Source organism: Garra rufa, chromosome 25, assembly GCF_049309525.1.
Source record: "Garra rufa chromosome 25, GarRuf1.0, whole genome shotgun sequence".
Lineage (NCBI taxonomy): Eukaryota > Metazoa > Chordata > Actinopteri > Cypriniformes > Cyprinidae > Garra > Garra rufa.
This window is the reverse complement of record NC_133385.1, coordinates 36,347,979-36,374,401: the sequence shown is the minus strand read 5'-3', so window position 1 is coordinate 36,374,401 and position 26,423 is coordinate 36,347,979. Positions and strand designations below refer to the sequence as shown.

Here is a 26,423-nt window from a genome sequence, read left to right as displayed (position 1 = left end):
ATTTTTTTTTTAGCAAATAACCCATCGTTTTGCTAGACAAGACCCTTAATTCTCGGCTGTGATCATTTTAGCCCTTTGAAGCTGCATTTTGGAAGTTGAAACTCGGGTGCACCATAGAAGTCCATTATATGGATTTTGGATTTTTCCATATGGAAATTTAGGGGTTAGGGGTTGGGACAGCCACCTCTCAATTGAAAGTACCCACTAAATGCTGATTTTATGTATATTAAACTTCGTGATATTTTAAATAATAAGTGGGTTTCCATAGATAATTGAGGGATTTTAGTATGCTTAAATGCTTTTCAAATGTATTGGCTTGTGGGACATCAGTTTGCACCAATTCTGTAGAATGGCCCATAATTGTAGCTATTGTGTAAACGCAGCGTCCTGTTGGCGTTCACACATAAAGTAGCCTACAAACAAGCCACGCATCTTGCTTTCACGCACCTGGGCGCTCGCTGAAGCGCGTGACAGGCAGGAATTCTCTCACGCGTGGACTGCTCGCGCGCCTGTGACGTCGCTTGTGTGACTCCCTTACACACACATACAAGCACGCACGCGCGCGCGCACACCCACCCGCTCCAGATCCACGGACTGAAGGATGCTCGCGGTGTCTGTCCGTTGCGCTCCTCCAGCAGCAGCAGCAGCAGCGGTGACAGCAGCATGTCCACAACGATGAGCGGTTTATTGAATATGGCGAGTCTGGCGGATTTCGAGCCGCTCGCGGCGGTGATTCCCGCCACGAAAGTTGAGATCACCGTGTCGTGCAGGTGAGTGACGCGCGTGGCTCTGTCACGAGTGAATCCGAAAGCTTCTGTGATGCCAAACACTCACGCGTGCAATGAGAATTTGCAGGCTGTATCAGCATTTTCCACAATGCATTACATTTTGAATTAGTTTTTATGTTCGCTCTTCTTGCTATGTCTGTTTTTGCAAGCCTCTGCGTTTATAAAGTGCATTATCAGTGATTTATTTAAAATTTGCGTGCATCGTTTGATTGCAAAATAATCAAAACAAGTCATATGCGTCAGTCATGAAGGGTCATTTGAGTGATTTATTATATCCAATATATAAATCGTTCAGAATACGTTCCACGAAACCTGTGTGTATATTGCATTATATTTCTTATTATAAGTATAGAATTTTGCATGAAAATACACGATAATATCACTTGAAAATGGGTGTTGTTCACGTGTTATAATAGATCTTTTTCTAGCTGCTTTGTAGCTATACAGTATATTTTTAACTAGTTACTACGTGTTTATATTTACAAGGTGTATTATATGCATATGAATACATAATACATAAGATTCCATCTATATGTTACAGAAAGCATATGTTGTTTGTATATTTAAATGTGATGCATTCCATCAGATAGTTATGCAGTATTGCATAGGCTAATAGTTACATCCATGAAGCGATGATGTCCTGAGAAGCATTGAGTTTATCTATTTAACTTCCTTTTGACCTCAGAATTTAATTCAGATGCTTTGTTGAAAGCTCACAATGGACATGCATTGATATGTAAAAACTCCTGAATAACTGGGGTAATTTAGTCTATTCATTGTTCATTATTAAAATGCACCTCTTTTCACACCTGAGATGAGTGCTGAGAGAGCAGCGGTCGGCTGTGAATATATGATATACGCATGTGTGTTATTTTTAGGGAGTAGAGGTTGGTCTGTTGGGTAAAAATCACACTTAGAACTCAGTTCTGCACCTGAAGATTTATTGTTAGTCATTTATGGCTTTCATCAAGTGATGATTTGCCTGCATGGTTTTCTTAAGTTCTGTGCATTTGTAAATACATCACTGTAAAATAGATAAAGTTTATTAAAAGCTGGCAGTTGTGGTTGGCAGATCTCCTGTAAAATACAGTAATGATATTTCAGGCATTACAGGATGGTACTTTGGCAACTGTTTATTCTTATACTTTTTATACTTGTTTAAAATCAAAATGACTGATTTTTCTTTTATGTCAAAAATCATTAGGATATTAAGTAAAGATGAAGATATTTTGTGCATTTCCTATTGTAAATATATCAAAACCTAATTTTTGATTAGTAATATGCATTGCTAAGAACTTAATTTGGACAACCTTAAAGGTGATTTTCTCAATATTTAGTTTTTTTTTTTTTTTTTTTTGCAACCTCAGATTTCAGATTTTCAAATAGCGGTATCTAAATATTGTCCTCTCCTAACAAAAAAGCTTATTTATTCACCTTTCAGATGATGTATACATAACAATAATAAAAATGACCCTTATGACTGTTTTTGTGGTCCAGAGTCACAATTATATTTAAACAAATTAATAAATCATACCTAAAACCTATATTTACTATTCATTTTTAAGTAGGAAAATACAATGCAGTTTCAGCATCCAGGTGTGTATGAAATACTAACACCTGAGTTAGGCATTGATAAAATCCTTTAAATACAAATCAGGCGTCAATAGTTGTGAAGGTGAAAACAAAAGCTATTCCTGGATTCCGCAGTGAAGCTTTTGACAGTCAAGAGGCAGGGAGCGCTTGTATCGACTGATTGACTTGTTTCGTCTGAGCATATTGAAGCGGGACCCTCTGTGTCGGAGGTCGTGTCGATACACACCGCAAGAGAAAGAGGCAAAGGACGACAAACAGGAGAAGAATCCTGGTCTTTAAAAACAACGACGGGAGTGAGTGATTGACTTCATCTGTCAGTCAAAATTATAAATGCAATCAGCTGTGTGAACCATTTAAGAGTTGAAAACATTTCCCACAAAAACCTCATGCTAATTTATTAAATATTAATTAAGCAGGATATGAGTACTGTGTGTATTATATTAAACATGCTAAATATTAAACAGTAAAGAAATTCTATTGTGAATACCATTACATTGCTTTAGAATTTGTTGAAAATATATATTTTAAATTGTATACATGTATGTGACCCTGGACCACAAAACCAGTCATAAGGTTAATTTTTACAAAACTGAGATATATACATCATATGAAAGCTCAATAAATAAGCTTTCCATTGATGTATGGTTTGTTATGATAGGACAATATTTGGCCGAGATACATCTATTTGAATATCTGGAATCTGAGGATGCAAAAAAATCAAAATACTGAGAAAATCACCTTTAAAGTTGTCCAAATTAAGTTCTTAACAATGCATATTACTAATCAAAAATTACATTTTGATATATTTACAGTAGGAATTTTACAAAAAATCTTCATGGGACATGATCTTTACTTAATTTTCTAATGATTTTTGGCATAAAAGAAAAATCAATCATTTTGACCCATACAATGTATTTTTGGCTATTGCTACAAATATACCCCAGCGACTTAAGACTGGTTTTGTGGTCCAGGGTCACATATGCTTACAAGTTAAAAAAACTAAAATTATTAGTAAAAAGTAGATAAAAATAAAAAAAATTAAATCCCTGATGCTCAATTACTGTGTATTAATGGTTTATTGGTTTATATTTTTTCTCTGTAATTTTATGAAGAGAGATACTACCATATCTTGCATTCTTTTTTCATTATATTTCTTGTGCAGGAATTTTTTTTTGTTAATTTTTCTGTAAATGTAACTTTTTTGCTGCCCTAACACAACATATAATGTACAATTTTTCCATAATCCAATTATTTTTCTAAAAGTGGCCAAACGCAGAATGATATTATATTTTTTGATTGAGTGTTCACTCATTAAACATACTTAAAAGTCATACTGGCACAAACGCAAAGCAGATATGATGTAGTCTTGAATTTAGAATCAATATTGATTTCTTCAGTTTTCAATACAGTTATAATGTCAGTCTTGATGGCACTGTTTGCTCGTCAATGCGGTGATCTTTACAGAACGGACTTTCCATATTTAGGCCCCTCAGAGGAACGTCATCTAGTGCCACTAAACTTTATCTCACTTCATGCTTTAATTACATTCCTCATGAATTATTCCCCTGTGTTTTACCACCATGTTCTAAATATGAATGCGGAACGAGTCCGGAAGAGGAACAGGGATAAACATTAATTAAAATCATAAGAGGACAGGGAGTGTCGGTGGATGTGATTGGCAGTTGGGCTTGTTTATGATGGAGAGTGTTTGATGTGGGCGGAGGGTTCCGCTGTGCTGGGATTTCAAATGGGAATGTGCTGTTTCGTAGGGGAACGGCCGTGTAAATGTTTAATGAGGATTCTCGTTCTGGAGCATTTCTGTACTCTAGCTACCGTGATGTTTCGGCTTTGCGCTGTAATGGCTGGCTCTGACTTTTTCAGGTGGCACATGGATCTACAGCATAGTGAGGGGAAGATATATATATCTGTGCTTTCTTGGCCTTTAATTCAATTGTCATGGTAGCAGGAGCAGTGAATGGTACAGTAGTTACTGTAGATGATATCAGCTGCACATTAACATACTGTACATGCAGGCAGACACTCTCTGTTGTATGTACTGTGAGACAAGACAAGCTCATTATTAGTTTAAACAGCGTACGTTGTGCATTAACATCACTAAGCGCTGTTCTGTACTGGCTAGATTGCGTACTAATTGTAGTCTGTCACTGATGCCAAATTGTAGTTGTAGTTAGTAATGTAATCTACTACATTACACATTTTAAAGGCGTCATATGATGCGGTTTCTTGTTTTCCTTTGTCCTTGGGGTATTATAAGCTGTTTGTGCATTGATAAGATCTGTAAAGTTGCAAAGCTTAAAGTCTCAAAACCAAAGAGATATTTATTATAAAAGTTAAGACTCAGCCAGACCTCCCTAAAACAGCTCGTTTAAACACGTCCTCACTTGAACACGTCACGGGAGACTAGATTAGCATAACACTGCCCATATGTTTATGGAAAGTAAGAAGGCGTAACTTTTACCAGCTGTAGTAGTGTTGCAGCCGCCATGTTGTGGAGACGCAGTGGGTTTCATTGCAAAAGCAAAAGTACTTTGTTTGGCCTTCCAAATGAAGACACAACTAGAACTATCAGTGGTGAAGTTATATTTACAACACTGTTCTGGAACAGTACAATGCAAATATTCGAGTGGGTCATGCGCATTTCACGGAGGACTGTTTCCTGAACCTGGGAGAGCAGGTAACAATGCCAGCTGTACACAAAGGGTTAAGGCTATAAAGTGGGGAAATTCCAACATTGCAAGGAAACTCTGCGCTTCTGACTCACAGCCTGTAAGTACGTTTTCATATTTAAAGAATTTAGTACTGACTGTTCTAATGTGACTTTTGAGCAGTGTAGAGTAGTGCTTGCTGTTTCTCGTTCTACGAATGCAAATGCAGACATGGTGTTATGTTTACGAGGTGCGACACAACGCAACACAACCGTAAAAAGACAGTATGACTCATTAAAATCAGTAGTTATGTCCCCACTGGATGCAACAAATGCCTCGTTTATAATGGGTTTTATTTGTTTCTGTGTCGTTGCGCCGAGAAACGGCATGGTAAGGGGCGTAACATTTCTATCACATGCTTGAGGTATTCGATCAATCACAATGCACCGGATAGCTGGCCAATCAGAGAACACCTCGGTTTCCATCAACGATGAGTTTGTAAAAATCGAAGCGTTTCATAAAGGACCCCGAGGAGCAACAGTAATGTACAGTATGTGGAAAATAATGGTTTTTGAACCTCAAACTGCATCAAATTGCATTACAGCAAATACACAATGCTCTTTTTCGCAACATCATATGACCCCTTTAAAGGTTGTATCAGCGATTTCTAGCCTAAAACATAAAGTGTCAATTTCAGCTGAGCTTTCATCACGATCCGCTCGCTGCCTGCCCCAGCCAACCAATCAGCGTCAGGGGTTTGGTGTTGTGGACTTTCGCTCCGCCTCCCTCACATCCCTGCACCAGTAGGAAAGTCCACAACACCAAACCCCTGACGTTGATTGGTTGGAACACTGTTTGTTTATCTGTGGAAAGGTTGGTAGTGCCGATTGTTTTTTTTGGCATATCTCGGACCCTAGGCTGACCAGAGAGATGCGGTTTTTTTACAGACAATTTATGGGGCAAGCAGCGAGCGGATCATGATGAAAGCTCAGCTGAATTTGACACTTTATGTTTCAGGCTAGAAATCGCTGATACAACCTTTAAAGGGGTCATATGATGTTGCGAAAAAGAGCATTGTGTATTTGCTGTAATGCAATTTGATGCAGTTTGAGGTTCAAAAAACATTATTTTCCACATACTGTACATTACTGTTGCTCCTCGGGGTCCTTTATGAAACGCTTCGATTTTTACAAACTCATCGTCGTCATGGAAACCGAGGTGTTCTCTGATTGGCCAGCTATCCGGTGCATTGTGATTGATCGAATACCTCAAGCATGTGATAGAAATGTTACGCCCCTTACCATGCCGTTTCTCGGTGCAACGACACAGAAACAAATAAAACCCATTATAAACGAGGCATTTGTTGCATCCAGTGGGGACATAACTACTTTACAATACAACCTTTAAGTAAAATAATCAGACTAGGGATGCACTGAATGTTCGGCAACCGAAAATAGCAAAAAAAGCTCTTGCGGTGTTTGGCCGAATAAGCAAAAATGGCAAATAATTCTACCGAACAATGGCATGACGCGATCAAATAGAGGCGCACACTAATGCAGCAAACATGTGGGCAGTGTGAAAGCATTTAAAACTGTCCGAGAAACAGGCAAAAATCATTACAAGCACCGACAGCACCAGACTGTTTAGTATCGCATCGCATGTCTTCCATGAGAAGAGAAAGGGTTGGTTGTTGCTGGTTACTGTATGATGACTGAAATCGTGAAATGTTCTTAAACCATTAGTAAATAAGCAACAGAACGTTATGTTGTCTAATGCATGCATGAATTGTATTTATTCTGACAGCGCTGCATGAGCTCCTTAGCCAGGGTTCAAAGTCCAAAGTGTGATGAGAATCATTCATAAATCTGCTGCTGTCAGCAAAACGTAATACTGAGGTCTTTTTGCGGGTTTTCGCCAAATTATTCATAAATTCATGAATGTTAGTATTGTAATTTTACAGTTCTGTAAAATACAATAAAAAAGTAAGACAAAAATAATGATAACAATCATTACAACAGCTCTATTAATACCTTTATTATAACATTCTCCTTTGCTCAGCGAGGCTGCATTTATTTATACATTAAAAACACATGCCTGATTCAAGAAGGCCAAAGAATATTATTTTACTAACTTATTAGTTTGTTAAATTGTGCTTTGTTGGTAGGCTATAATGTCTACTAGAATGTTAAAAATAATTTTTTAATTGTTGTTTTGTAATTGATTTTTTTCTTTGAAAAGCAAGACAAAACTGTAAAAAGCAAATATTGGCTATTTAATTTATGCAATGGTGAAAAAAAATTGGCAAAATAGATGGGGGTGTAACACCAGGCCAACAGAGGGAGCCCTTACTCACACTGACTGTTGCGGCTCCCTCTGCTTCCTCTATGGTTACTTCCTGTTTGGTAGCCAATTAAGGAGGGCCATGCCAAACAGGCCCTCATGAAGTGTTTTGCTGTAGCGGACTCTACCAAGCGTTTATCCTTGTTTTCATTGCCTCATTGTTTTCATTGCCATTGCCATTGTTTTGTTTTGTTTCATAGTCATAGCCAAGGCCGTAACCAGGGTTTGAAAATTAGTGAGGTCCGAAGTAATGTGTTAAGAATTGTGCTATAATAACACCCAAGGTCTGTTACCATGGTAAATTAGCGTGTGTAGTTGAAGAGTGCGCGCAACGAGCACAGTATGACTGACAGGACTGGAAAGTTTGTTTTTTTAGGTGAGGGATTTTTTTTATTTTATAACAAGTTATAAAAATAACGTTAGAACTAGGGATGCACAATATTTATCGGACAGATAAATTATCGACCGATATGGGTAAAAATGACGTCATTTTTATTGCTCCGATAAATAAATGAAACCCGATCCGATAAAGTACTCTTGCTGGTAAATCAATCAATCAGTCTGGTTTATCTGAGATTCATCTGCTTTCCGAGTGCAAGTGACCGCAACTGTAAACTGCAGTGACTCTCAGCCTTTGTCGCGTTTAATACGTCATCATCTGTGTCGACATCATCGCCTTCGCAGGTCTGGAAATTTTTCACGGAGGCAGAGGAGGACGATGCTACTGCTATTTGCAACACACGTTTAGCAAGGATTCCGAGAGGAGGTAAAAAGCCGTTAAGTTTTAACAATCTTATATCTCACTTCAGAGGTCGTCATCGCAGTGAATCTGTTTTAGGGGCCGTTCACATGTCGCGCCTAAAAACACGTGGAAAACGCTGAAGCGCTGCCTTCTCTTTCTTTCAAAGTCTTTGCCAAACCGCTCTGTAGTTTGAGCTCCAGTGGCGTCTGCCGTTGCTAAGCAGCCATGACATGCGCTCTCCATAAAGACGCGGTAGTTTCAGCAAAGAATAAATAGATTTTCAGCGTTCAAATCGCTTGCAGTAGCTCTGTTATCAAATTTATTTAAAAATGTTTGTTCCTGTACAGCTTTGATAAGCTGTTTCTCCACCTTGACAGTGCTTTCCAACATTATCAAGCTGCAGACTCGGAGCCTGCTGCATCGACAGTCCCGCACCCAGAGTCCCGCATTCTCAGACCCCTCGTTTTTCGAGACAGCGCCTCCTGCTGTCACCCTTAACACCCTTATCCAAATGCCATTGAAAACATTAGAATGCAATATTACGGTCTCTTTTTATTTAAAGTTATCCAAATAAATATTTGCGTTCCCTGCCTAATGCATGTGCCAAAAAAAAAAAAAAAAAATCATTGTGTTCTCAAACTAACTAATTACCCAGTATTAATTTTTTTAGCGTGGGTGTAATTGAAAGGAAATTGCTGATGCAACCGATACAAATACAAATTGAACTATCATCTGAAAAATATTATGTGACATTATATTGCTACAATGTTTTAGTTTGTTTTTGTACAATGTTTCAAATTCCTTTTTTTTCTTTCAGCTCAACATACAATGGTCTAATTAACATTATACCATGCTATACCATGCAACATTACAAAACCTGTTTTTTGATATTTTGAATGTGAAGCAAAACTCAAATAATTGACAAAACACCAATAATGAACAATTCTGTACTTTATTTAACGATCACCTTAATCACTGTCATCTTGCTGTAAACAGGACAAAGCCAAGAAAAAAGGAAGAAAGAATTGTGTTAGTGACTTTATTTTCGTCTTCAATTGCATTAAAAAAAACTCCTCATTTATAAGTTGCTTTGGATAAAAGCGTCTGCTAAATGAATAAATGTAAAATGTAATGTAAATGCATAAGGTAAAATAATTACTTTCTGGGAGGCAAATGTTGCTTCTTTTCTCATTCTTTTTGCAATCACCCGGTCAAATTCCTCAACTTCACTAAACTAAAAGATGAATGCCATTGTCAAAAATATTGTGTAATAATAATATTTTTTTTGCAAATGCAAATTACAAGCATACCTAGGGTGATAAGTAGGGCCACGAAGGAACACCTCCTCAGCCTCCTGCCAGGATAATGCCTGCAGCTCACATAGGCCATGAATGATGGCCTGTCCATATAAATAAATACATGAATTAATTAATGTATAAAACATTTCATATATGGCAATAATAGAAACAATCCAATTGACAAACATGTGCGGGCCTACCTCAGGAAAAATAAAACTACAAATGAACTCCACTTCATTTGTGGCTGGCAACAACTTCATATCACAGTGAAATTAATATTGATCCATTTTAATACTTACGTTTTAAGAACTAATTTAAGTAGTCTATATAAATTATATAAAGTAAAATAATTACTCTGGCATTAATTAATTCAATTTATAGTTTTAGGAGAAAAGTTCCGATAATTAAAAAAAGGTAAATCTGATTAAATAATTAATGATGACATTCTTTGATATTAACACACTTAATGTATTTAATTGGTCTACTTTAATGTCAACTAAATTTAATCAAATTTTTTACAATGGCTTGTCTACAAAAAGTCCAAGGTTAAAGCATAACGTTAGCTATCAAAATATTTTCGGGGAAAAAAGGCGAAAAAACATACATTAACGGCTCAAATTTTGTTACAAACTATCATTACAAATATTAAATAGACTGTTCATATGTTGGTGTATCGATGAGCTATAAAGTAGTTTGATTAAAAAAGAAATCATTGAATAAAATTGACGATACTCACCGTATTTCGGTTCTTCACGTGTTTATCCATGTGTTTATCCGATCCAATTTGAAAGGTGGCGCTGTCTCGAAAAACGAGGGGTCTGAGAATGCGGGACTCTGGGTGCGGGACTGTCGATGCAGCAGGCTCCGAGTCTGCAGCTTCATACTACTCGTGCTTTCGGTGTTATTAAGGGAAAGGATGAAGCTGATTGGTTGGTTCATGTCACATGACCTGCGTTGCGCTTGCAGCATTCTTAAGAGTTGAGATGTTTTTATCTCGATTCTGATGTTTTATTCTCTGCCTTGTACGATTTGGCTGCTGCACACATTCATAATATCAATAAGAATGGACTGCATGTAAGCTTTACCACAGACATTTGGACATCTGACTTTACTCCATGATGCACTTTTCATTTTTTCCAGGTTGACAAAATGTCAAAGCATTTTATTTTATTTAGAATTGTGATGCCTTACACAAAAAATAAAAACATTTTTGAAGGGTCAGGACTGTTTGCTATGATTGTTAGACCCAGATATATAATATAAATTTCATTAGTTTATCTTAGATTTTGTATTCTCCTGTGTGCACAAAATTATCATATAAAAATATGAATGTATTGGTCATCGGTATCGGCATCGGCCAAAAGAAGGACTTAATTATCGGCTATCGGTATCGGTCAGAATTTTTCATATCGTGCATCCCTAGTTAGAACAATGACACTGACATAAAACTTGGCAACATCTCATTTGACCGTAGATACTGAATGAGGAAAAAGCGTTTTTCTCAGGTACTGATAGAAGAGGCTTTCACGCACGTCTTTCAAAATAATAGTCTAGCGTCAGAAAAAAACAGAATTACGTTTGTTGTTTCTTTGACTGCACACTCCGCGACCCACTCAAAACATTTTCGCGACCCACCAGTCGAGAAACACTGATTTAATTAATGTTTTTTGATGACTTAAGGTTAACTAAAGAGCATGAGACGTCTTCCTGCTGGCCAGTAACGTTAACGTTATTTGGCATAGTATTTCGTTCTGTAGCAAACAGATTTGTATTATGCTATTGTTTTTGACAGTGTTATACATTCTTTCTGATATTAACGATGATCACTGCGTTTGTCTTACCGATTGTGGTATCTTCCTGTCAGCAATTAAGTTACAGATTGTCTATAAGCTTTTTTTATGAATGTACAATGTTGCCAGATATTGCTACGAAAAACAAGCAATTACAAAAAGAAAGAAAAAGATATACGAAATAAGTTCAAAGCTTGTGTTTTATAAATAAGATTAATATATCACTAACACTAGCGTTCAACTTTCCACTTTATAAACGTCCCAAAGTGTCACACTAAATTGGAAAAACGAGTCAAAAAACATGTATAATAGGTGGATCTGGCAACAAACAGAGGCTGCACCTGCGCTCTCAAGCCCCGTTCACTGCGCTAGCTTCTCATGTGATATGAGGTGGTTTAAACGGCTAAATAATCATTCAGAGAGCTTGACATTTTATTTTTGAATAAAAAAAAATGACCGAGGTCCGGACCTCGGTGACCTCATAGCTGGCTACGGCCGTGGTCATAGCCATAGTTTTGCCTTGTTTCTTTGTTTTGTTTCATTTGCTCCTTTGGACTGCCCTCTTGGATTTTGACCCTTGCCTGTATTTTTGGATTACGCTTTTGTCTTGCCCTGGATGTTTCTATTTGCCGGTGTTTGACCTTGCCTGTCTTGACAACGATCTGTTTAATAAAGCTCGCATCTGGATTTTACAACGCTGACGTCGAGTCCCCTTGTTACAGGGGGAAAAACACTAAAAACCTAACCGTGTTTGGTAATCGGCTTTCGGCCCAGTGTGTAATTTTGTTCGGCTTCAGCCAAGAATTTTCCTTTTCGGTGCATCCCTACATCAGACTACTTTTTGTAAAGTAAATATATTACTTCAAGTTAATATATTGGGTGAAAGAGGTTTGACTGACAAATAATAGACTGGGAAATCCCTGTGTTACATGTAAATAAGAAAAAAACATGAAAAAGTAATGCATGCAATAATAATGCATGGTTAAATAACTTACTTAATGGTAATTCAAATAAAAAATAATGTGTTCATCAGTAGTTGAGAATGTGAAGGAAACACTTCTTACAAACTGAAATGATTTTTGTAAATCCAGTGGCCAAATGTTGTGTAGCCACCTGACTAGTTACTGATCTTTGTGTGAATGTCAACAAAACTGGAAAACTTCCTGAATCAGGGTTGGGGTCAATTCAGGAATGAACTCAACAACTCCAATTCAAAGAAGGAAATGGAATTGGAATTGGAATTCAACAACAATTAAGGGAAACAGAGTTGGAATTGAATTGGAATTACAGCAAGTGGAATTCAATTCAGGGAAATTCCACTGAATTCCGTTTATTGCTGTTTCTGAGCATTTATTTGTGATTGCATTTAGAGACGTACATTTGAACTTTATTCATGATGCTTTACAAATACCAAGTAATGTATGAAATGGAGTTGATCAAATGCAAGTAAATAAAAATGAGAACTGTACATTATGCATTAATAATTGAATGACAGTGGTGATAAGTTTCTGGATGTACTATACATTCAATATATGATCACCACATAATATATGTCTCAACTCACAAAAAAATGAGTCATGTTCATTCATGTATTTCATTCATTCATTTTTATTGCATATAATTATCATCATTTCCTAAAATTTGGCATGTGAAATGATCATGCCTAACATACTAAACATACAGTACTTTGTATTTCTTTTATATGTTTGTCGTTTATGTGATTTACAATGTTTAATGTACTATAAACTATTAAGCAAGTCAAGTCAAATGATTTTATTTAGCAACTCAAGTGGAATTTAGTGGAATTTATTTGACCTGACATTCAAAATTCAATTCCAGTTCCATTTCCTGTCAGCTGCATGCAATTCCAATTCCAATTCCATTCCAGGAAGAGAATTGGAATTTACCATTCATTCTCAATTCAATTCATGAATGGCCCCAACCCTGTTCTGAATGTATAAGCAGTAGTCTATTTTAGAAGGGAAAATGTAAAAGATGAAAAAGATAAATTATGAAGAATAAATAAACTATAAATAATTAATTACTATTGTGTGAATATGTAATCATGTAATCAATAATAAAAGTAACTTTAGTCTTAATACGTGCATTTTAAAAATGTAATGCAATCTAATTACAAGTACTTAATTTTTTTGGAATCTGATTACGTAATCAGCTACTACCAGCAGAGTTTATTTTATTAATTTATTTATTGAGATTTTGAGATTTATATTTGCAGTTGTTATATATTTATTTGGGGACATGGGTTATTTGGTTATTCAATTCAATTCAATTCAAGTTTATTTGTATAGCGCTTTTCACAATTAAAATCGTTGCAAAGCAGCTGTACAAAAAAAAATGTAGGCTACTACAATATATTTAGTAGCTTATTAGTGGTGACTACTGTATGTTAAGTCGATGTACATATGGTATAAATATTAAAAACTGATTGGTTATATATTCATTTGTACCTTTGGGGTAATTGTTATATATTGTACACAGTTGGGGTTAATTATTCAGTTACGTTTATGGGTAATTGGGTTTATTAATTATTGGTTATATTTTCACTTAGACTTATGAGTTACATAATAAATTTAATTGGGGATATGTGTTACTGGTTATTTATATAATTACTGGTTAATTATATATTCAGCTGAGCCTATGGCTAATTGGTTATACATTCATATGAGTTAATTGTTACATACAGTTTCTAGGTTATTATGTGTGTGTTAATTTTTTCACTTTTTATGTTGCAGCTTTGTTAAACTGCTTTAAATTACTTTTTCCATCAATCTACACTCCATACACCAAAATGACAAAGCACAAAACAGGTTTGTAACAAATTATTACAAATAAAAAAACTGAAAAGATTCCATAAGTATTCATATTATTGTCTAGGACAGTTAAAATTTAGCTCATCACAAATTAATTTGAATGAGTATAATTTGGAAAGGCACACACCTCTCAATAAGAGGTCTAACAGCTGAAAATGCAAATCAGAAAAGAAAAAAAAAACAAGCCCTGAGGTCAAAAGACAGGACTGCGTCAAGGCACAGATCTGGGAAAGGGTTTAGAAAAAATTCTGCTGCATTGAAGGTTCACAGAAGCATGTAGCCTCCATTATCTATAATGGAAGATGTTTGGGACAACTAGGACTCTTCCTAGCTGCCCCTCTGGCCAAACTGAGAAATTGATGGAGAAGGGCTTTGGTTAGACTGGTGACCAAAAACATGATGGTCACTCTAGTTGAGCTCCATGATCATATAAGCAGATGGGAGAAACTCACAGAAGGACAAACATCTCTGCAATACTCCACTGAGCTTGGCTTTATGGCAAACTCAATCCCCCTCAGTGAAGACACATGAAAACACACTTGGAATTTCTAAAGGACCCTCAGAGTGTGAGAAACAAGATTCTGTGGTCTGATGAACCTCAATTCCAAGCATCATGTCTGAAGGAACCAGCCACTGCTCGTAAAGTAAAGCTGCAAAGTAAAGTGTGCTGGTAGCAGACTCATGGTTTGGGGCTGTTTTTCAGCAGCAGGGACTAAGGGACTCGTCACAGTAGAAGACAAGCTCAGTGCACCAAAATATTAAGATGGCCTTAATGAAAACCCTGTCCAGAGCATTCACAACCTCAGACTGGGCCGAAGGTTCACCTTCCAACAGGACAATGACCCTAAATACACAGCAAGACTGGCTTATAGACAACTCTGTGAATTTGCCAAATTCAGGATGTGCTTCATCCCTAAAAAGTCTTGAGGATATAAAGGTGCTTTAACTAAGTACTGCATACTTATGCAGTGTACTTATTTCAGGTTTTTTATTTTTAATCAACTTACGAAGTTGTGACCATTCTGTTTTTGCTTTGTCATTATGGTGTATGGAGTGTAGACTGATGTGGAAAAAAGTAATTTAAAGCTGTTTAACAAGGCAGCAACGTAACAAAATGTGACAAAAATTTAAGGTGTAGGAATACTTTCACAAGACACTGTATTGTATTTAGTTAAGTTTATGGGGTGTGCATTAATTTGGGTTTATGAGTTATTTGTTACAATATACACTGCCCTTTAAAAGTTTGGAAACACCCCTGGTTTTGGACGATATCAGCATAGTGTGAATCATCTTTGGGCAATCCTTCAGGAGGCTTGGAGTAATATACTGTATCAAGTCAATGTTTGAATAGACCGTCAGCTCGGATGCAGAGCTGAATTTAATTTTTTTCAATGTATAAACTGTTTATGTAATAAAACATGTTTTCATAGTTTGTGTTGTCAATTATCACAAATTAAAAAGGATACATTCCAATATTGTCCAAAACCCAACTTTTTAAGGGTGTTTCCAAACTTTGGAGAGCAGTGTATATTAAGTTGATTGGGCTGTAAATAAATATATAGGTTATATATTCATATATTTTAATTGGTTACTTCACCTAATCATATTATGAATCACTTTGGTTGTGTCCATATACCAGCAAGTGGAATGATAATTAAAAGATTATGTATTTTGTTTTCATTAGCATAAGTGTGGGAGACAAGTGAGAAAAATATGGAGAAGTTTAGAGCATGTCCTATGTTTTTGCCTTTGCAGTCTTCGACTTTTTTTTTTGGTCTTATTGGGGTTTTACTGTTATTGATGTAATGATCCGCTTCCTTTTGCACAATCAGAAGAGCTCAGTGTGTGTGAGCCTGAGATTTCCTTCAGTGATTCACCGCTTTGATACTGGCCTGATAGAGCAATATTACATTTCTTTTTCTTGCAATGTTACATTGGTCCTTCAGGCACTCTGTTGCTATTTGTATTTATTTATTGCATTCATTGTATTCATTTCTGTTCACTCGTATCATTTCCTGCAGTTCAATTATTAAAGAACTCATCTAAATAAGCCTAATCTGTGGAAACGAAATTTCTCAGTCAGTGCTCCTTTGGCACACGGTACAAAGCGATCCCTGCAAAAGAGATTGAAAGTGATATCATAGCTTCACTCTCTCTCCTGAGACGTTTAGTCTCTCTCATGCGCTTGGTGCCGTTTCAATCACAAATCAATTATGACACACTGATGCATTGCAATGCATTGAATTACAATGATGTATATTGCATTTTGGGACAGCTGGCAATACCCCGCCTTACCTGAATGTTCATAATGGCTGAGTTCAACACCATTTAACAGATGTAGAATTAAAACCACTGAGATACCAATATATTAGACATAATGCTGAGTGCACTGAAGGAAAATCTCAGGCCATCCAACATGTAAATGAGTTTGTTTCTTCATCAGATTTGGAGAAATGTAGCATTTCATCACTTTCTCATTAATGGATTCTCTGCAGTGAATGGGTGCCGTCAGAATGAGAGTCAAAACAGCTGATAAAAACATCACAATAATCCACAAGTAATCCATACCAGTCCATTTTAATGTCTAGTAAAGCCAAAAGCTACAGTTAAGACATTTTATAGGTTAAATGTTGTTTCCGGCCAAAATATGAGTCCATAATTCATAATAACGCTTACTCCAGTGAAAAAGTCCATCTCCTGTTGTCCTCTCACATCAAAATCCACCCATTTTTGCTTGTAAACTGTGTTTAATTTATGCATATTTCTCTCAGATTCAGACAACCTTTTACTAACTCCAATTTCTTAATTTCTTTCTTCTACAGAAACCTCTTGGACAGAGACACCTTCTCAAAATCTGATCCAAGTAAGCTTGTTCATTTATTCTAGCATGCACTGAAACATTGTAGGTACAAAGAGTGGTTTATCTGACAACAGTAGCACATCTGAAATCACATTACTTAAAGCAGTCTGGGCTGTAATCGTGATGCAGTTACTGCTCATCAGCAGAGCACCGATCACCGTAGGGAGCGTCATTAGTGTGCAATATCTTACCTGCCTGCCTTAATTATGATGTTGTTTTATTTGAAGGCTTGATTGTGCATGAAACCCTGCTGTATGTGCATATTCTTTCATATGCAGGAGAGTATAGTATTTGCATTTAAATGTCTGTGTTTTGTTTGACTCTTCACGTGCTGTGTGTTCACATGGGTTGTGATTGTATTGTGTAATCCAGATGTTGTGTTCGGCTAACATTCACAGCTTTAATGAACATACAGATGCGTTTGACTGCAGGCCCTGCATTGTTCATTCTGCTGTATGGCTGATTACACTGACTGTTTCTGACACACACACACACACACACACACACACACACACACACACACACACACACACACACACACACACATGTTGGGTTTACATGTTTTATGGGGACATTCCATAGGCATAATGGTTTTCATACTGTACAAACCGTATTTTCTATGGCCCTACACCTACCCTACACCTAAACCTAGCCCTCACAGGAGATTGGGCACGCTTTTACTTCCTCAAAAAAACTAATTGTGCATGATTTATAAGCCTGTTTCCTCATGGGGACCTGAGAAATGTCCCCACAAGGTCAAAATCTACTGGTATTACTATCCTTGTGGGGACATTTGGTCCCCACAACGTGATGAATACCAGGTACACACACACACACACACACACACACACACACACACACACACACACACACACACACACACACACACACACACACACATTATATGCTCTAAAAGACTTGTTTTAATTATTTCTCTGCTAAGAAAATTCTAGTTTCATCTTTAAATTGGGCCAATTATATTGTTTGGAAAGTACATAACTTTTCTGCCTTCGTTTAAAGGGTTCATATTCTACACCTTCGCAATATTACATTTCCCCTCCCTGAAGTCAATTTATAATGTAAGTTAACTTAAGCAATTTTGTTTTTTTCATAATAAGCATTTTCCATCCTTTCTGTCACCCTTCAAGTTAAAATTAGTTTCTGTGCCTTTAAGTATTCTTTATGCAAATAAGCTCTGTGCTGATTAGCCAAGCTCTGTGTACTGGTGTTGTTCACTATCTTCAACACAGGTCAGGTTTCTAAGTAGGAGTAGGTATGTAAAAGTGGGTCTTATGCTAATTTGCTCAGGTTGTGGTGTTGCTGACATCTATTCTGAAGTAATCTGAAGTTATTTTTAAAGATTCTAGGTGTGCTCTGAAGTTTTGGGGACATTTTGAGTTTGGAACAGTAAGCATAACTTGGCCGCATTTACACTAAATGGTTCAAGTGACCCCATTTTATACTCAGATTGGATATGATCTACGAATGTGTAAGCATAAAAAAAGCACATGGATTTCGATATTCATATATTGGCAAATGATGTCAACTCGGGTGAATGCTTTTCTGGGCAGTGTTGCCAATTGTACTGTTTTTACACCATTGAATGCGGTCTTGATGGAGTGGTCCTGATGGAGGAGACAACCACCAAAAAAAAAAAAAAAAAAAGAGAGAGATTGAGCTACAATTGGGCTAGTTTTGATTAACAATTGGGCTGGTTTTGTTTCGTAGACCTGGCAACCCTGTTTTCAGGTCAGTCTAACTTGGGTTGTTTAATGCAAATATTGGATATGGGTAATTTTTTTAAATAAGATTTAAGCTGGTCATCCAAAAGAATGCTATATAAAATCAACAAAACGGAATTGGCCGTCAAGACCTGCAGTGTAAATGTGGTCTTTGATATGACGTGGTAACTTAGTGTTTGCATACAGTCAGTAGTTTGTTGTTTTACTGTCTTTTTTTGCGTTAAACTGCAGGCTGGGTCAGGGTTGCCACCTTGTGGACAAACTAACTAGTGCAATGAAAATCAACATACAGTAGGCTCATTAAAAAAAAAAACATGCCTCTAACTAGATTTTTGCAAAAAAGTATTTATAAATAAAACTCCAAAAAAGTATTTACATAAAATCCACTGTGGTTTACAGCAGAAATGTACACTAGAAGCAGTAAAATATGAACAAGTTCACACAAATTAAGATTACTGGGAAATATTGGAGGGACATTTGTTTGCGCAGAGTTCCTTGGACAATAATATGTTATCACCTTAAAGCACTTTTATCATAATGCCATTGCAAACTAATGTATTCTGATGTTTGCTTAGCATAACCAGCTTTACTGATGAAGTAAACTTACTCGATAGCTCACCTGGTACAATGCGATTCTGTGAAACATCAGTCACAATGAAAGAGCTTAGTTTAAACAAGCTATAATGGCAACTTTACTTCAGTATATTTGTTTTAATTTAATGTTTCTTTATTTAACACTATCAGTTAGGTTTAAGATTGGGCTTAGTGTAGGTGGTATGTCATTTTAAAACTGCCACAATATGTACAATGTAATAAAACATTGCCAGATGCACTAAAACTGAACTTTTAGTGTAACATGTAGTTATGTACACATAAATTACACGTCACAGCTCTGCAGAAGAATTAACTGAGAAAATATTTATTTTTATACTTTATTGAAGGTTATTATTATGAAAAGCATATGATACAAAGTGGGCTTGAATTCAAATCAGTCCAACAAGAAATGATCCTCCTCCTAAACACACAAAATATATAGTCAGTAATATGACATCAAGCGCTGTGGATGCCACACACAGGCAGTGAGCGATAAGTCTATATTTAGCCGTCTGGAGTCCCTGATTCCAGCGTCTTTTGGCCGGTGAATGTAGGGAGGAGTTGTAGCACTGCGTGACTGGCCCCATCACGTCAGCACAGCTCAGACTCAGCACATGTGCCGCTCCATATAAGAAGACTTTCCTGCAGCACTGCTCATGATGATGATGATGATGATGATGAAGGCCCTGGAATCTTATGCAGGCCTGGGGATTGTTTGTGTTTATATGTCATTTTTACCTCAACAACAACAAAAAAAAAATCATTCATTCATGTCTCTTAAAAAATCGGAAAAAAAAAGAAAAAAAACAAAACAAAAAAAAAAACTCTGCACTAGTTATACATAATCTACAAAGCTTTACATTACATTTAGCATCATCCTTCCTTGGTAGTGCTAGTACAGATTCTGTGTACCATTGTGACATTGTTAAAAAAATAAAATAAAAATAACAACACAATAGCGAACATTTCCAGAAGTGGCTGTCCTTCCAAAATTTCTACAAGAACACAGTGCCAACTCATCCAGGAAATAACAAAAGACCCAAGGACAACACTGAAGGATCCATATAGGACACTGTTTATAACTCCACTCTCCGAAAGATACTGGACAAAAATGCTGTCCATGGAAGAGCCAGAAGATTTATCTGAAACAGTCAGAGTTCCAAATAAAGGTAATATTTATTATAACAAACTCCAAAGGCTTAACAAACACAAGACAGCGTGCAAACATAAACATGAACAATAATGGACCATAAGGAAGAAGAAGTGAGCAACTTTAATACACAATGGTGATGAACTAAATATAAACAGGTGTGCTAGTTACTGAATGTCCATGGTAACTGATGAGTGGTGGGAAAACTAGAACAAAGGAAACAGTACACTGACTGTGAACAAACTAAAAATCCATGATAAAGAAACTAAATGAATGACATAACGCTCCCCTCGAGAAGGTGCGGCCTCACACCATGTTGAGGAGAAGGTTTGAGAGGCAGATAAAGAGCAGAGGGCTGGAAAAAGGCAAGCAGATGGATGATGGATAAATGGTGAGAAATGATGGTAGGAGTGGCCAGGAAGAGTAGACCCAGGGCACAGCCAGAATTGGCAGAGTCGACGGAGGGGCCATGATGTTGACTATGTTGGCCATGAAGTGGAGAGATGGAACCACATGAGATTTATGGCACTGAAGACCCAAGGCGGAGCCAAAACGATGAACATCCTGAGGACTGAGATGGAGCTGGTGTTACCGAGGACTCAGGTGGAGCTGGGGGGAAGGATGAGCCTGCTAAAGCAGTAGGGGTGGAAAGACGGAACACAGTGGAAGGCTCGCAAGTCCGTGGCACAGGAAGATTGACAACTGACCGAGATGGAGCTGGATGGACAAGGGAGCCCAGGGAAGCCATAGGGCAAAAGATCTCTGGTGCAGCCAAGGGTGGGAGAGGCCAAGGCGGAGCCAACAGATCAACCGGCTGAGGTGGAGTGAAAGGATCAATGGCCGGAGGTAGAGCCAAAGGATTCTCTGGAGAGAGCAGAGCGGGTCACCTGAAACACTGAGGCATATCCACACATGATGAAGAAGATGCAGAGGGGCTGAATGGAACCACCGAAGGGCTAAGTAACTGCTGAGGCAGGAGAGGGAGGCTGGGAGGGATCACAGGAGATTCAGGTTTGGGTGGAATCAGCGGGAGCACAGGAGATTTAGGGCTGAGTGGAACCAGCGATGATGACGGTACATAAAGGTTGGTAGGCACTGATGGTGAAAAAGGGTGGGCTGGGTGAGAAGCAGAACCTCAGAGTCCCAATTGATAAACCAGTCCTCATTCTCCAGCTCCACCAAGACTCCCACTGGTATGATGGTTGCCGGGTCACACCCTGGTTCCAGGGTAATATTTGACACTGTCCTCACAGGCTCCGAGGAAGCCCTCTATCTGTGGTGGGCTCTGGAATAATTGTTTTCGTGATGTTGGGTGAAGGTGGGCTGAGCTAGATTTGCTGTGAGACGTCTGCAAGGTGGGGCTGGACGAGGCTGATGTTATCCTCCGCTTCACCAACTATGAGAGCTATCAGATTATGTATAAATCTCAATTTAAAAAAAAATAATTAACCTTATGACTGGTTTTCTGTTCCAGGGTCACACATTCAAGACCTGGGCAACTTGCAGTAATTAATTGCATGAATTCTGTTCTCTAAAACTAAGCTTTTGCCAGACTTGGAACCAATGGAGATTCGGTTCCAGGATCTTACCAGCTAACAGGGAATGCTCTCAGAATTTTGGTTACCAGGCTCATTGGAAATACGTGCCTCTACATACGTTTCTGCAACATCATAATTAAGGCACATTTCATGGCAGTTTCAAAGTGAAATGTCCAGAGAATGTTCAATACATCCAATACATGACGTGGCACATTTTTATCATGTTAGTACAGGCATGTATTGCTGCATTTTTATTATGCTGCTTGAGTTATGTATTGTGGCTTTTCAAAATTAAAAAATCCTGATAGTGCTGCTAAAGGTTAATGCTTGTGTTGGAAATATTCCCTACACCAAACCCAACCATAAACCTACCCAATAGTGTTAATATATGCAATTGCGGATTTGAGCTGTTTTGTCAAACTGTAGAATTATAGGGTTCGTTCCGGAGCTCTTCATCACTCAAATGCAATGCCTTATCGCATGAGCTACTGAGCAAGCCTACTTACTTAGAGAACTCACACATATAAAGCAGTATATGTAATGACAACATTCAAAAGAATCAGTTTTCAAATCGCGCAGGATGTTAAAATAGTTTTAAAGCCACTATATAATATTCTGTAAGTAATTGTGTGAAAATTAAGCTTTATTAATGAAAACTCTATGTGTAAATCAAATTTTGTGTTAAAAAGAATAAAAGTTGTCAGAGTTTTACTGCCTCTAGTCTTTATTTCAACTGGAAACTGCAGTGATTTGTACATAGATAAGATTTTTCAGTTTTGCTGAAAGAGGCACATATTTCCAATGAGCCTATGTTGGAATTTTGAGTAACATTCTGGCAAAGTTCTCTTGTGAACAAATGTCCTTCCAGTAACATGAATAGAATGTTCATTCAAAGTTATCTGGTCTTTAGTAAGTCTCTAAAATTAGTAGCACAAAAACACAATTTATACATTATACAAAGGAATTTTCCTTCAACCAAGAAAAAACATTTTTAAAACACTTAAAAAATTGACATTTTGAATGTTCAGAGACCATAAAAAATGTGCAGACATTAGGGGTGGCACGGTTCACAAAACCCACGGTTCGGTTCGTATCACGTTTTTAGGGTCACGGTTTTCGTTTCTGTACGGTTCTTGTTTTTATTTTTCATTTTAATCTTTAACACTCCAGAAGTTTACTTTGGCATATGAAATGTAGCTTGATTATCCACAATTTAGGATACATTATTAAAAAAAAAGTTATATCATGTAATCATGCACAAATTGAATTGGACTTGACTTAAAGCACATTATTGAGACCATCTCTGAGGAAAGCTAGGGGAGATTTGATACAGCAAGAGAGAAGACATTGATGACATGCTTTTCATTTATTTGGCAAAAACAGGACAATGTGTATCTCTACAGGAATTTGTGTGACTTTTAAGCACATAAAGATTGAACTGAAGAATTAACTTGCATGTCTACCAACACACTGGCGTGATGTCTTCTCAGATGAACTGACAAATTAAGATGAAATCAAGAAATCCAAAATGTTCCCACACACCTGACCTGGTTAAGGGGCCGTTCACATGAAGCGTCTTTTGTCCAGTCAAGTTCCTTATTTCAAATGTAGACGCGTGGTATGCACGCTCGTAATGGAAGTGACGCGGTGCGACACGCTCCTTTTTCCCAGGCGCGTACGTGCCGCATCGAGATAAAAACATCTCAACTTTTCCGCAAGCTCACCGCAGACCATGTGACATGAACAAACCAATCAGCTTCATCCTTTCCTTTAATAAAATTAAAAGCACAGCCAAGTTGGATGAACAGCGTATCATAGCTGGCGCATCCTCCAACTCCGGGCAGCCTTCCTTATCTCTCCCACTTGCCATTTCTACACGTGACGTAACCTGCAGCACTCCACTTTTACTGTCTGTATGTCTACACACACCTCTTATTTCGCGCAAAAAGGACACTCACGAGGCTACATTGTGCATGCGTTGAACCGTTGAACCGTGTGACGCACACACGCACCGAACCGACCAGAGCGAACCGAACGGTTCGGTTGTTTTTCATGTACCGTGCCACCCCTAGCAGACTTTCTTAGAATATATTTTTGTTAGCTGGGTTAACAGGGCAGTTCATGCTTGAAAACCCTCCAGTGTGGCTGAACTAAAGCAGGTCTGCAAATAAGAGTGGGCCAAACTTCTACCAAAGTGCTGTGAAAAACTGTGGTTATAAGAAGTACTGTATCTGGTTGCAGTTATTGATTCTAAAGCACAGACAGACACTTTGTTGGGTTTTGTCTGATCAGTGTGTTGCCCCTGTCCATATTGGTTGGTGCTTGTTTTTGCTTATTGAACATTTTCAATCTGCATTTGTCCATCTTGAAATGCCTGAAAAGTGACATACTGTACTCATTCGGCTCTTGGCGTTGACCTGCATCTGTCTGTGTGGTGTGAATTGGCCTTTAGGGGGCAATTAGTTTTTCACATGGGTGATAGGTGTTGGATAATTTTTTTTGCTTCAGTAATTAAAAAAAAGTGTGTTTACCTAGGTTGCCTTTGTTCTGTGTTGTATATCATTTGAAGATCTAAAACTATTTAGTATGAAATAATCAGGATGCGGGCAAATACATTCTCAAATGGCCTCTTTGGCCAGTTTGCTTGGTTTTAGGGCCATATATGACCCAGAGACTGGTTGAACCCCACTCCTAATGTAAAGGAGAATTCTATGAAAACAAATAGTAGATATTCTATGGCAGTATATAGTCTTATATGTAAATTTGACTCCATGTTAGGTGTATTTTTGGAAAGTGTCTAGGTCGCCATATGCGTCTACACACCCAGCTGACAGAATGAAAGTTAGAAGAGATACTTAGCGCGTTCAGACAGCTGAGGCAGATTTTTTTCTTTCTCTTTATTTCTCTCTCTCTCTCTCTCTCTCTCTCTCTCTCTCTCTCTCTCTCTCTCTCTCTCTCTCTCTCTCTCTCTCTCTCTCTCCCTCACACACACACACACACACACACACACACATATTCGTCTCCCAGGACAGATATGAGTACAGGAGGTCATAAAGTCACACACTGTAAACTCTATGAGGCTCTGGGGTCCAAACCTGATATAAAGGTGGAGATTATGCACGCTCTGCAGACAATGATGGTCTTTTTTAATTAGGCATATTTTTAGCCACAGTCTGATGGCAGGTATTGGCTCGTGTTTAGAGGAAGGCCCCTGGGCAGCCAAACAGATGTTCAGAAACGGAATTATTTCAGCCGCCTGCCGTTGCTTGTGATATGAATTGGCGAGACTTCTGAGTGCGTCTGTGTGAGAGAGTGAGTGTGTGTGTGTGTGTGTGTGTTAACAACACACTCTTTCCACTGCATGTGAGACAAATGAGTCAATAATTGTATGCTCAAGAGCTCCACACATATTTTTTTGCTTTTTGTGCATATTTGATTTCTTAATTTGCTGAATTAACAAACCAGGGTTGCTATATTTACATTCTTCTCTCCAACAAGGTGGTGTTTTGAATGTCTTTTCATGCACCTTTATTTTTGTTTCTGTGTAGTTTGTGTGCTGTACACTCAGACTGTGGCAAACAGGGAGTGGAGAGAGGTATTGTATTTTCTGAATCTTTCAGACCTGTATTTTTAATTTATATTGCTTTTGTTTAAGCTGGTAATGTGATGCTCTGTATTGTTTAGTTTGGCAGGACAGAAGTCATCGATAACACGCTGAATCCAGACTTTGTACACAAATTCATCCTCGATTACTTCTTTGAAGAGAGACAAAATTTACGCTTTGACCTGTGAGTATAATCGGCATGCGAAAATGTTTGTGTGTGTTTCACGATTGGGTTTAAAAACTGTGTGCCTAACACTGTGTCCTAACTACACGCAACGCGACAAGATTCCAGCGACAAGCTGACACCAATATTTATCACATCCATTCAGAAATGAGAAGCACACTGCACTCCCAGCGAAATAGACGAGTTTATAATCTAATTCATAAATATTAAACCTACATACTGAGTGACTGATACCATCTTTGTCATAGAAAACACTTGTTGGTTTGCAGTTTTAACGTATATGTTTGCTTACATTTATTTTTCAGATCTGAGGTAAATTATCTTATATTGATTTCAGTATGGCTATAAATGTAATACAATATGAGATTTAAACTCACATTAGACACTTTTAAGATTGAATAAATCACATAATTATTAATTGAGATTCTAATTGTCATAGTTTGAATGTTGTTGTTCCAGCCGCAACGTCGCAGAAATAGAAAGCATTTCTAAAATAGAAATTTTTAGGACAAAAACTCAGATTAACATGAAAAAGATACGCTTTATTGCATTTTTATTGCATCAAAATCTGATTTTTGTTTTTAATGTTGGGCTTACTCATTTTTGAAAAATATAAACCTCTAAATATCAAGTGGTATAACCTCTAACTAAAATGCAATAACATATTTTCTTTACCCCTTCACTGAAAAAGTGTATGATTTAC

At 37.5% G+C, this 26,423-nt stretch overlaps 1 protein-coding gene across 1 annotated transcript in view; it reads left to right on the top strand.

Moving 5' to 3' along the window:
• Positions 1 to 663: 663 nt before the first annotated feature.
• Positions 664 to 26,423, top strand: part of cpne8 (copine VIII) — a 90,349-nt gene continuing 64,589 nt past the window's right edge. The window contains exons 1-4 of the mRNA XM_073831793.1: positions 664 to 770; positions 16,871 to 16,911; positions 25,481 to 25,527; positions 25,617 to 25,720. Of these exons, the coding sequence (XP_073687894.1) occupies positions 664 to 770; positions 16,871 to 16,911; positions 25,481 to 25,527; positions 25,617 to 25,720 (299 nt within the window). The remainder of the gene's footprint in view (positions 771 to 16,870; positions 16,912 to 25,480; positions 25,528 to 25,616; positions 25,721 to 26,423) is intronic.